A 12,941-nucleotide genomic window follows, 5' to 3' on the forward strand; every position below is an offset into this window, starting at 1 on the left:
TTGGTAGGTCTGTGAGGTCTGTCATATATCCCGGGGCTTCGCTGTAGATGATTTTATGAACCAGGGTGCAGATTTTGAACGCAATACGTTCTTTGATTGGGAGCCAATGCAGTTTTTCTTGTAGGGGTTTGGTGCTTTTGAATCTCGCTTTTCCAAATATAAGCCTGGCTGCTGTGTTTTTGGTTTTCTTTTTTTTTTTTTTAATTTATTTATAAATTTTACATTCTTTACATGATTAACATGTATTGGAATACATTGAATAATATGAGTACAAATAGTCAAGTAATTATTTTAAGGAAAAAAATAGTCTTAAATCAAATCATTCAGTTCTTTAGACCACAAATAAAACAGAAGGCGGGTGATAAAGACAATAGGAGATCAAAACAATTTTTTCCCTTTAAAGGTTAATAAAGAAAATGGCCTGGTTTTTCCCTATATATCTCTTGATAATCAGTCGGTTATCATTCATTTACTCTTTAGGTTTAACAGTTAGCTTTTTCATTTCTAAAAATGTTTTGAGGTGATCTGGCTAAAAAAAAATATACTTATTACCCATATACTTAAACATTTGCAGGGATATGCTAATAAATACGTTTCCCCTATAGCTCTAGTTTCTTCTCTGAAAGTCAGAAATGTTTTCCTTCTATCTTGAGTTGTTTCTGATGTGATCCAGTCTGTTATTATTGCTGATTTACTATGGATCTGGCATTAATGTAACCCACTTGAATTGTTAGGTAAGGGTCATCTAAGTTTGGTGTTATGTGGATTTTTGTCAGTTGCCAATGGGTTTGTTATGACCTTTCTTTCCCTTGAGGTTGTCCACGTGTTGGTGTTCTTCCTTTGCTTTGGTTGTTGTCAGTTTGGTGAGGTGTGGTGTGTCTGGTCTTACTTTGATGGTTGTGAAGTATGGGTATGATGTTGCTTTCATCGCGTGGGGTGGTTAGTGTTAGATGGATCAAGGATAAGGAGTAGATTATTAGGAGCATCTTGCCAGTATTCATAAAGGTATCAGTTCGCTTAGGGCTACTAGTATGCCGTGTTAGATGGGGTGTGGTAGGTCTTTGTTCTTTGGTTGGAATCTTGTGTTCTGGTCTTGTGAGTTTTATGTGATTTCGTCTTGGCTTTGTCTAGAATCTTGTGTTATGTGTATTTTCGTCTTAGCTTTGGGCTATTGAGATCAGTAATGTCTCTGGGTCTTTGTACTGTTGGTGATCAGGGGAGGTGGATTTATAGTTTAAATAAAATAATAAAAATTAACACATCTTCATCCCCTAACGAAGCCTACCAAACAATCCAACTGGGTTATATAAATGCCAGATCGGTAGTTAACAAAACGACAACAACAGACAACAGTGATCTTTTACTCATAAGTGAAACCTGGATTCATGACCTTAAAGATCCCATAATTGTAGATTTATGCCCTCCAGAGTACAAAATTAGCCACTGGACAAGGAACGGAAAAAGAGGAGGCATAGCCATAAGCTATAAAACCCAATTTAACATCACAACTATAGCCGAATCCATACTCCCCCAACTTGAAATTGCCGCAGTCGGAATCAATTATCCAACCTTGCACGACCACCTAAACGTAATCCTGTGCTTCGGTTCCAGCTTGGAACCTGCTTCCAGAGAGATCACACCCCTGCGGGCTCCTGTCTCGCCGATTCTGGACTTTTTGCAGGATGGTGTACAAAAAGGCTTGGCCTATAATTCCCTGCGGGTGCAAGTAGCAGCGTTGGCCTCCCTGCGTGGCAAGATTGAAAGCGTGTCCTTAGCTGCTCATCCGGATGTGGCACGGTTTCTTAGTGGGGTGCTTCGGCTCCGGCCTTCCGTGTGAACACCCTGTCCAGCTTGGAACCTGGGGCTAGTTTTGAAGGCCCTGCAGGCTTCTCCTTTTGAGCCACTTTGGCGAGCATTGGAGAAAGATTTGACACTGAAGGCTGTTTTTCTTGTGGCCATTACTTCGGTGAGACGGGTGTCAGAGCTCCAGGCACTGTCCTGTAGAGACCCATTTCTGCAATTCTCAGAGTCCGGGGTCACGGTTCGGACCGTGCCTTCCTTCATGCCTAAGGTGGTTTCAGCGTTTCACCTAAACCAGCCTATTTTCTTGCCCTCCTTTGATAAGGAGGAGTTTCCAGAATCTTTTGGGCAGTTGCACCTGTTGGATGTGCGCAGGACTCTGCTGCAGTATCTGCGAGTTACTAACTCTTTCAGGACCTCTGATCATCTGTTTGTTTTGCTCTCAGGTCCTCGCAGAGGGTCTCCAGCATCTAAAGCCACTATTGGCCGCTGGCTCAAAGAAACTATCTTTTCAGTTTATCTGCTTGCCGGCCGGTCTCCGCCTGTAGCCTTTAAGGCGCATTCTACCAGAGCGATTTCTTCCTCTTGGGCTGAAACTGGAGCACTCTCTCGTCAAGAGATATGCAGTGCAGCAACATGGGCTTCTAAGCTCTCTTTTGCCCGACATTACAGGCTTGATGTGGCTGCTAGGAGGGATGCGCGTTTTGGAGCAAAAGTGCTAGCGCACTGTGTGACCTGTTCCCACCCTATATAGGGATTGCTTTGTTACATCCCATACGTAATGGCTTCATCTGCTTGATGACAAGGAAGGGAAAATTAGGTTCTTACCTTGGTAATTTTCTTTCTTTTAGTCATAGCAGATGAAGCCATGAGCCCTCCCTGTATGATTGTCTGTATGCTGTGAATCTGTTTCAGGTTCTGTTCTTGTTTCCTGAAGTTCCTTCCTTGGGAGAAAGTTGGAAAACAGTCTTCAGGATTCATGTTCACTTATAGCAGGATGAGTCCATTCCCTCCAGTTTATATTTTGAGGATGAGTTTATTCCCGCCAGGAGGTTGCGTGTATCCCCTCCAGTTATACAATAAGGAGGACGAGTTTATTCCCTCCAGGAGGATGTGTTCATTCCCTCCTTTTGAGTTCATGCCCTTGTTAAGGTGCAATCGTTCGCTGTGAGGAAAGTTCATGTTATTCCCATTGCGGTTTGCCATACTGCTTTGGAAGCTTCAAATACTGAAGAGGCAGTGGAGCTGGCTGGCCATGAGGCTCTGTGAAAAGTTGAGTGCTCTCTATCTCCCCCTGCTGGTTGATGGACACAACCCATACGTAATGCCTTCATCTGCTATGACTAAAGGAAAGAAAATTACCAAGGTAAGAACCTAATTTTCCCATTACATTCTCCAGGTTTACAGAGGATTCATTAAGTTTCTCCGACTCATCAGCTTCGAATACCATTTCTGGCACTGGTATCCCACCCGAATCTTCTTCGGTGAAGACCAAAGCAAAGAATTCATTTAATCTCTCCACTACGGCTTTGTCTTCCCTGATCGCCCCTTTTACTCCTTGGTCATCTAGCGGTCCGATTCTTTTGCCGGCTTCCTGCTTTTAATATACCTAAAAAAAGTTTTACTATGTTTTTGCCTCCAACACAATCTTTTTTTCGAAGTCCCTCTTAGCTTTCCTTATCAGCGCTTTGCATTTGACTTGACATTCCTAATGCTGTTCCTTATTATTTTCAGTCAGTTCCTTCTTCCATTTTCTGAAGGATTTTCTTTTAGCTCTAATAGTTTCCTTCACCTCACTTTTTAATCAAGCCAGCTGTCGTTTGGTATTCCGTCCTCCTTTTTTAATACACGGAATATATTTGGCCTGGGCTTTCAGGATGGTGTTTTTGAACAGCATCCACGCCTGATGTAAAATTCTGAGCCTCGCAGTTGCTCCTCAGTTTTTTTTTCACTGTTCTTCTCATTTATTCATAGTCTCCTTTTTTAAAGTTAAACGCTAATATATTTGATTTCCTATGTATACTTACTTCAAAGCTAATATCAAATTCGATCATATTATGATCACTGTTGTCAAGCGGCCCCCAGCACCATTACCTCCCACACCAGATCATGCGCTCCACTAAGAACTAGGTCTAGAATTTTTTTTCTCTCGTTGGCTCCTGTACCAGCTGCTCCATAAAGCTTTCCTTGATTTTATCAAGGAATTTTACCTCCCTAGCGTGCCCCGATGTTACATTTACCCAGTCAATATCGGGGTAATTGAAATCACCCATTATTATAGTTTAATGCATTTGTTTTACCTAAACTTTTCATTAAACTGTACAGTCATTTCACAGTGCAGCTGAACTGTTAGACAGGGAGCAGGTGTCCTTGCTCCGTAGCTAACAGCGAGCTTCAAGGTTGCTGGCTACATTAACCTGCAGTGGTTGCCCAGTTTGTTTGCGTCCCTAATTTCCTTTAGCATTTCTGCATCCGTCTATTCATTCTGTCCAGGCGGACGGTAGTATACTCCTATCACTATGTCCCCCTTTACACATGGAATTTCAATCCACAGTGATTCCAAGAAGTGTTTTGTTTCCTGCAGAATTTTCAATCTATCTGATTCAAGGCTCTGGTTAATATACAGTGCTACCCCTCCACCAATTCGATCCACCTAATCACTACGATATAATTTGTACCCCGGTATGACAGTGTCCCACTAGTTATCCTCCTTCCACCAGGTCTCAGAGATGCCTATTACATCTAATTTTTCATTTAGTGCAATATATTCTAACTCTTACATCTTATTTCTTAGGCTCCTGGCATTCGCATAGAGACATTTCAAACTATGTTTGTTGTTCCCATTTACATCATGCTTAGAACTTGACAGTATTAATTTGCAATCTTTTGTCTGATTTTTATTTTTATTTAAAGATACCTGTTCTACTACGGTCTCTTTTGTAACATATCAGGATACCCTATCTTTCCTGTTTTGGTGATATCTTTGAAAGATACCTTATCCCGAACCATGCGCTTTTGAGCGACTGTCAGCCTTCCCCCCCCGTTTCTAGTTTAAAAGATGCTCTATCTCCTTTTTACATGCTGATGCCAGCAGTCTGGTCGCACCCTGGTTAAGGTGGAGCCCATCCTTTTGGAATAGGCTCCCCCTTCCCCAGAATGTTGCCCAGTTCCTAACAAATCTAAAACCCTCCTCCCTGAACCATCGTCTTATCTCCAGAGCTCTGTTTCTTTGGCCCTGCACGTGGAACGGGTAGCACTTCAGAAAATGCAACCCTAGAGGTTCTGGATTTGAGGTTTCTACCTTTTCAGAACCTCTTCCACATTTTCCTATGTCATTGGTACCCACATGTACCAAGACAGCCGGCTCCTCCCCAGCACTATCTAAAATCCTATCTAGGTGATACATGAGGTCCGCCACCTTTGCACCAGGCAGGCAAGCGACCATGCAATCCTTATGTCCACAAGCCACCCAGCTATCTATATGCCTAATGATTGAATCACCAACTACAACAACCGTCCTAACCTTTCCCTCCCGGAGCAGGTGGGGGGAAGAGGGGTTGGTGGTTGGGAGGCGAGGATAGTGGAGGGCAAACTTATACGGTCTGTGCCAGAGCCGGCGATGGGAGGCGGGAAGTACTGCTGGGCAGACTTGTACGGTCTGTGCCCTGAATAAGGCAGGTACAAATCAAGGTAAGGTATACACATATGAGTTTGTCTTGTTGGGCAGACTGGATGGACCGTGCAGGTCTTTTTCTGCCGTAATCTACTATGTTACTATGTCACTTGGAGACATATCCTCGGTGTGAGAGAATAGTACACCCCCTGGTGGGCAGGTCCTGGCTACAGGAGTACTTCCAGCTGCACCAGGAGACTTCCCTCCTCCAAGGTAGCACAGGGGCTACGACTGGAGGTGGGGCTACCAGACTGGAGGTGGGACTTCTCTACATCATCCCTGTAGGTCTCCTCTATGTATCTCTCTGTCTCCCTCAGCTCCACCAAGTCTGCTACTCTAGCGTGTTTCCTTCTTAGATGGTAATGAAATGTATTTAAAATTCTGTAAGAGCACTCCTTGCTTGTTACCCTAATTACATTAAATGACTATAAATGAAGAGTTGTCCTAGGGGTGGGCGAGAAGACTAAACTAGATCCTGCAGTGCCTGCTAGATTCTGTTAATGCTGTGGTACAAAGTTTTTAAAACTAAGTGGAAAAGACTATGGAAATTAGTTGATAAAATTTGCTTTTTATATTTTTATTTTGCCTAACACTAACCTACAATTCCTTCTTTAAACCCCAATCTTTAAGTTCCCAAAGCACAAAGCAAAATAGCGTTCACTTACCAGAGAAATGTCCTCTTCTCTCGGAACTTCTCAGAAAAGACTTCAGGCCTAGTGTTTTTAACAACATTAAATTTTACTTTGATTTTAAAAAGACTCAGCACTTGAAACTTTTTTTTTTTTTTTTTAATAAAAGTGTATGCAAAGAGCAGTATTCTCACCACCAGGACATGCTGAACAATATGTCCATTTGTTGAATATGCAACACCACACAACTGGTGGCAGATTGAGAACCTTCCAGCACTGATTATTCCTAAACCTTCTCCTCCAACCCCCTTCTCTCTTCCTCTAGGGCAGTGATGGGCAACCTTTTGAGCTTGGTGTGTCAAAATTCGCCAAAAAAACCGAGCATAACTCGGGTGGTGTGTCACTTCGAGAAAAAAAACCATAATTTCGCGATATTTATAGTTTAAATAACAAAAATGTATAATTGTAATATAAAACTGTATTTAATAAACCAAAAACTAATTATTTAACTTACCTACTTAGTGACTTCTTTGTTCATCTGTCAGTCGGTTTCTTTTGTTGGTCTTGATATTATTTAACTTGTGTGGGGTGCCGTGAACTAAGATAAGTGAGGGGGAGGGGGAATTCTTTAACTAATCTGCCTATTAGTGACTTTTTTGTTGCTGAATTTCATTGGCTAAATCTTCAATTGAAGGTTGGTATTTTGTACACTTCAAGCCCAAGCAAGCGCTACTAACTTCATCTGTCAATCTGTTTCTTTTGTTGGTTTTGATATTATTTAACGCTGAGAATAAGGTTTCACAAAAGTACGTAGAGGGAAAAATTGTGAGTAAAGCCATTGCTATATTTTTCAGGGTGCTAAGAGTGTCTGGTAATCGGATCCAGGCACTCCAAATTTCCTGGTAACTCAGATATTCTCTTAATAATTGCATCTTTATTCTGCATATCGTGAAATAGAACTGGTGCACATCTTAGGAGAGTTTCTTTAATAAATTCTCCCTCACTGAGTGCTTTTCCATGCTGAGCTATGGAGTGAGCAATGCTCAAACTTGCAGATGTTAAATTTGTAGAACCTTTTACAAATTTAAGGATGGACTTAGATTGGCTCTTATAAAAGTGTAGCTGCCTGGAAATGTATTCCTTCCGTTCATCCTCACTTTTTTTCAAGAGCTGGGAATGATTAGTTTCAAAATGTCTATTTATATTCCACGTTCTGCTTACTACCGTTTCAGTACATAGAACGCAAAATGATTTGCCATTTTTTTCTATAATGCCATACATCTCGGTCCATGTCTCTTGAAAGGGTCGGCTACTGCTACTACCACTTCCTTTACTTAACCTTGGTTTTTTATTTTTGAGTTCTCCATCAGGGGGGCAGAGACAGAAGATAGAATTATAGATAGCCTGTTAGCCCTAACTAGCCTAACTGACCACCTTATGTAAATTAAGATGGCTGCCGCTATTTCTAATGGCGGGAAACGGCACCCATAGCACATGCCCTCGCCTCTCCCAGCCTCCCCCTCACCTATCTCAGTAATGGTGGTCAATTACAAATCCACGACACCCCAGAACAGTAGATTGGATGATGGTTGCTGGTAATGGTGATCACAGGGCCCTCAGAGATGCGTCCCCCACGGCATTCCGCTGCTCTCTGCTCCGCCGGCCGGAAGTGAGGAGCCGGGGCAGAGGGAGCAGCAGGGAGGGAGCCAATAGGAGCGCACACGGCACACCCCCAGCGGGTAAACATGCACCGGGTGATTTCGCCGGGGGGGGGGGAGGTCGCGCTGCACCGGGGGGGAGGGGGGGGCGCATCGGCGATCCGCCCCGGGTGTCAGCAAGGAACTCCGCTGCTTCTCTGTATGCGGCCGCGTGTCATAGGTTCGCCATCAGGGCTCTAGGGGCAGGGAAATAACTGAATGCAATTCACCTTGAGATACAACTGAAATGGCATGAGCTAGTTCTGAAAACAAATGAATTATTAAAAATATTCAAAATTCTGAAAAAGATTTTCCCATCTCCTCCCCTTTAGGCTTATACACATTTAGATTCTTAGGCTTCTGATGTGATCTCACACCACTTTGGTGGACCTTCTGGAGTACCTCCATGTTATATCCTTTTTGGCGTTAACAGCCTCCAGAAATGAACAATGCTCCAGATGAGTACTGATGATCAGTGTAATAGCATAACCATTTCCTTTGTATCTACTAATCAGTGGAAGAAAGCAGATTATGCCATTTTTCTACTAGTCTCTTTCCTGCTTCATAGATGTTTGTATCTTACTCTGTCATGCACTGCTCCCTCAAACTTTTGAACACCAAGTGCATTTCTGCATATGTTAGTACTGATAACTGGTGTAAGGCCGTTGAACAGTCCTCAGGATCTCTGATAACTTTCCAAGTATGTTCATTCTTTTGTACATCTTATTGTCATCTACAAAACAAATATTTCTTCCTAACCCCTCCATCTCACTCAATTTTTAATTCTTCCACTAAAAATATTGAGGATACAAAAGAGCATTGTAATCAGCATTCATATTAAATGTAATTTAATTTATTTTGGTCTATTTACAAATCCTCAGTCCATTAAAACACAAAACATCAATATAAAAATTCCCGGAGTGCAATGCATCAAGGTCCAACACAGAGCGGTATCTCTGAGCACCATGTACCAGGGCCCTGGGCAGACAAGAGACTCCAGGAATACCATGAGCTGAGCCCACCTCATAACTCCTGGATCCAAGCCAAGCCCAGTGGCGCCAACACTTTCCAAAGACTTCAGGCCTAGTGTTTTTAATTACATTAAATTTTACTTTGATTTTAAAAAGGCTAAGCACTTGAAACGTTTTTTTTTTTTTAATAAAAGTGCATGCAAAGAGCAGTATTCCCACCACCAGGAAGTGCTGATCGATGTGTCCATTTGTTGAATATGCAACATCACACAACTGGTGGCAGAGTGAGAACCTTTCAGCACTTCAATGGTTAACCAAGACCTCTGATTATTCCTAAACTTTCCCCTCCAACACCCCTTTTCTCTTCTTCATGCAATATGTATCTTACTAATGCAAAATTTATGCTAATGTCATTTGAGACCATACAAGTGTTACACTTTGACATCATTTAGTCACATCCTTCCCTTCTTTCTCACCATCCTAATTCCAGAAGTCACACACTGTCTAGTTAAATGCACATTAACACACCTTCCCTGCCTCTCTGGTATAGTCATCCTTGTGGACAAGTCTTCATGGATGGCAATGCACTTTTTAAAATACTGCATAGTTTTATGTATTGCATTATTTCTAAAGGTACATAACAGTAAGGTGTAATTCTCATCCTACCACTTAAAGCATTTACCAAATTCTTGATGCCAAACTTTTGTACTGTTCCTGAGGTCCTATGTGGTAGAGGCAGCTATAAATTACCTGACCCATTCCATCCAATTGGGCCATATTGATTAAGATGTCACAGATGACATAACAGTCTACATGAACAGTCAGATCCCAGTCCCTGAAAGGTCTATGCAACACTACTGCAATCTTAAGTTCAGTGGAACTATAGGGGAGCAGCTTTAAAAAATTCAAACTGTGATAACTCAGCATTGACATTCCTTATTAGGAGAGGGTTTATCCTGCTACAAGTACATAGAAACACAAAGGTTGAAGACAACATATTCTCTTTCTTCTTTCAGCTTCAGAGCCTAAATACACATAGCTAAATCAGCCATATTTTTGACTTAGGCAATTCCATGGTAGTAGATTTCTGAGATGTATGACAGCAAAGTCTGAACTAAAGATCCCATAGAGCAAGATGGTATTTAAAAAGGGGGAGGGGGAGTCTATCCAGCCAACATCCCAGGACACTGGAAATCTTCCGTTATTTCACAAATGACCACCATTCTCCCCGCTATAAGTTCCCAGGCACTGGGGCAACATCTAGCAGGCCTGCGAGAGAAACAGGATGGGGTTCAACTGAGTTAATGACTTCATTAAACGACCAGACCCAGCTCTGCTCCACAGAAAGGTATTTATCAGGACTTTGGAGATTTCTGAGGATTTTCATTGAAGCGACGGAAAAAGTTCACTATGCCCGAACCTTCAGATACCCCCTTTGTAAGATCGCGGCCTACTTTCCCAGGTGAGCTTTTTACAGCCTCTGTCATTTTTGAGCTGCCTTTTTTATGGAAAAGGTCTCCAAACCTGAACGATGGAGAAATATCAGTGGAACTCTCATCCTTCAAAGTCAAAGTCTGTGGAGCTGGGATCTTGTCTGGGATCCACGTAGTCAATCCTTGGCCAAAAATACCAACCTTTTTAGTACCAGGGGAAGCTGCAGAGGTCTCTTGTATTGGCATATGGGAGGAATCACACAGGCTTAGCTCTGAGAGTGACACCTGCAGTGACTGTAGATTCTCATGGTTCAGCCTGTCTCTATCCATAGAATGTTCCTTTCTGGTAAGAACTGGTGTAGGAGGGAGAAGCCATGAAGACCTGCTAGGGAGCAGATAGTCACCATTTTCTTTCTGGAAAGGAATAACATTGAGTGTATGCCGACGGCTCATCTTCACAAAAGGTTCCATTGTTGCACCAATATCATGGCTTACCCTAGGTAATCTATGCCTCTGCAGTTTGGAAGTTTCCAGCTGACCACTACTAGCCTCAACAGTAGTTAAATTCTCCTCTTTAATGACCGAAGTTCCTTGCACTAATGCTTCTGGGCTTCGTGAACTGCCACATCTCTTAGGGATGCTCAGCTTACAGTTGGGGATCTCCTTGGAAACCTCAGTTGCATAAGGCTGAGCAATAGGAAGTCTGATGATTTCCTTAGAAACGTTGGATTTCTGCTGGGACTCTGGGACTGGAGAGGATTTTGGAGGTCGAAGGCTGCGACTTCTCCAACTAGGCCGAGAGTTTCTCAGCAGCAGGAATTCCAGCTCCACATTTTGTAGATCCTTGTCCAGCGATGAGCAGGTGGCAATGGAGCGTCGTTTCTCCAGCCGTTCCTTCTTCAGTTTTGCCTGTTCCCGGTCTTTGTTCTCCTACAAACAAACAAAAAAAAAAACATTTAAAATGGAGTTATCCATCATTCATCAGCAGAAATAAACTTAGCCAAAATTTAATACTATACAATTATTTATGTGGACTGGGTGATGGCCGAGAGGTCATTATGAAGTAGTTGGACTACAGCTGTAATGCTATGTGGGGCTGGTTGCCAAATTAAGCAAGAGCCTACAGCACAATTGTGGGAGCAGCACCAAGGACTTAGCTATACTGCTGGATGACTATTAGTCAATGACCCACATCTCATGTAGCAGAGAGCAAGTCTCTGCTTCTTGTGCCAACCAGTATGTAGAGAACAGAGTTAGGGGGTTTAAAGGGGGGAGCAACTAGAGTGGATGAAAGAACAGAACCATAGAGGAACCACTCTACTACTAAATACAGTACCCATCTCCTGTTTCCCCTCTTGCTGTTATATAGAGAACAAGGAGGAAAGAGTGAGGCCAGAGATGTCAGAATACAATGAGGAAGCACCACTCTGCTTCCTAATCTAGCTCCTTCTGCCCATTTCCCCCTTCCATCCTGACCTGGCTGGAATGAACAAGATTTTGGTTTACATATTTCTATTTATAATTTGTGCTCACTTATTCTTTTTTTAGGCTTTTTCTGTATTCTACATAGTATATGTCAGCAGATAAAGACTCATATGGTCCATCTAGTCTGCCCAATAAGCCTGCCAGAGCTGCACCTGCCACTCCATGCAGGTTACATGCCGTCATGCTCAAAACTGGCATAATAAATAGGGCAGTTACGGAAGAGTGGTTTTATTTGTTACATTTGTACCCCACATTTTCCCACCTATTTGCAGGCTCAGTGTGGCTTACAAAGTACTGTGAGGCATTAGCCACCTCCGATGATGAAATAAATACAAAGTGATGTTATGGTCGAATGAGAGTCATGTGTTACAGACACATTAGGGAATCGTAGAGAAGAAGATGATATGATACAGACATTCAAATATTTGAAAGGTATTAATCCGCAAACGAAACTTTTCCGGAGATGGGAAGGCGGTAGAACTAGAGGACATGAAATGAGATTGAAGGGGGGCAGACAAGAAAAATGTCAGGAAGTATTTTTTCACGGAGAGAGTGGTGGATGCTTGGAATGCCCTCCCGCGGGAGGTGGTGGAGATGAAAATGTTAACGGAATTCAAACGTGCGTGGGATAAACATAAAGGAATCCTGTTCGGAAGGAAGGGATCCTCAGGAGCTTAGCGGAGGTTGGATGGCAGAGGCGGGTCTGGTGGTTGGGAGGCGGGGTTAGTGCTGGGCAGACTTATACGGTCTGTGCCCTGAAAAAAGACAGATACAAATCAAGGGGCTGGTTGTTGGGAGGCGGGGCTAGTGCCGGGCAAACTTATATGGTCTGTGCCCTGAAAAAGACAGATACAAATCAAGGTAAGGTATACACAAAAAGTAGCATATATGAGTTATCTTGTTGGGCAGACTGGATGGACCGTGCAGGTCTTTTTCTGCCGTCACCTACTGTGTTACTATAGTGTTCATTATGAGCTTTGATAAGTACAATAAGTAATGCCACACTGGGAAAAGACCAAGGGTCCATCGAGCCCAGCATCCTGTCCACGACAGCGGCCAATCCAGGCCAAGGGCACCTGGCAAGCTTTCCAAACGTGCAAGCATTCTATACATGTTATTCCTGGAATTGTGGATTTTTCCCAAGCCTATATAAGTAGCGGTTTATGGACTTGTCCTTTAGGAAACCATCTAACCCCTTTTTAAACTCTGCCAAGCTAACCGCCTTCACCACATTCTCCGCAAACGAATTCCAG

At 42.8% G+C, this 12,941-nt stretch overlaps 1 protein-coding gene across 3 annotated transcripts in view; it reads right to left on the reverse strand.

The window, feature by feature from the left end:
* Positions 1-8,665: 8,665 nt before the first annotated feature.
* The window catches only part of LOC115468234 (FH2 domain-containing protein 1-like), a 200,994-nt gene continuing 196,718 nt past the window's right edge, over positions 8,666-12,941 (reverse strand). For all 3 annotated transcript variants that reach the window (XM_030199766.1, XM_030199767.1, XM_030199768.1), the window contains exon 12: positions 8,666-11,133. In XM_030199766.1, the coding sequence (XP_030055626.1) occupies positions 10,126-11,133 (1,008 nt within the window). In that variant the 3' untranslated portion in view covers positions 8,666-10,125. The remainder of the gene's footprint in view (positions 11,134-12,941) is intronic.

This window comes from Microcaecilia unicolor, chromosome 4 (assembly GCF_901765095.1).
Source record: "Microcaecilia unicolor chromosome 4, aMicUni1.1, whole genome shotgun sequence".
Lineage (NCBI taxonomy): Eukaryota > Metazoa > Chordata > Amphibia > Gymnophiona > Siphonopidae > Microcaecilia > Microcaecilia unicolor.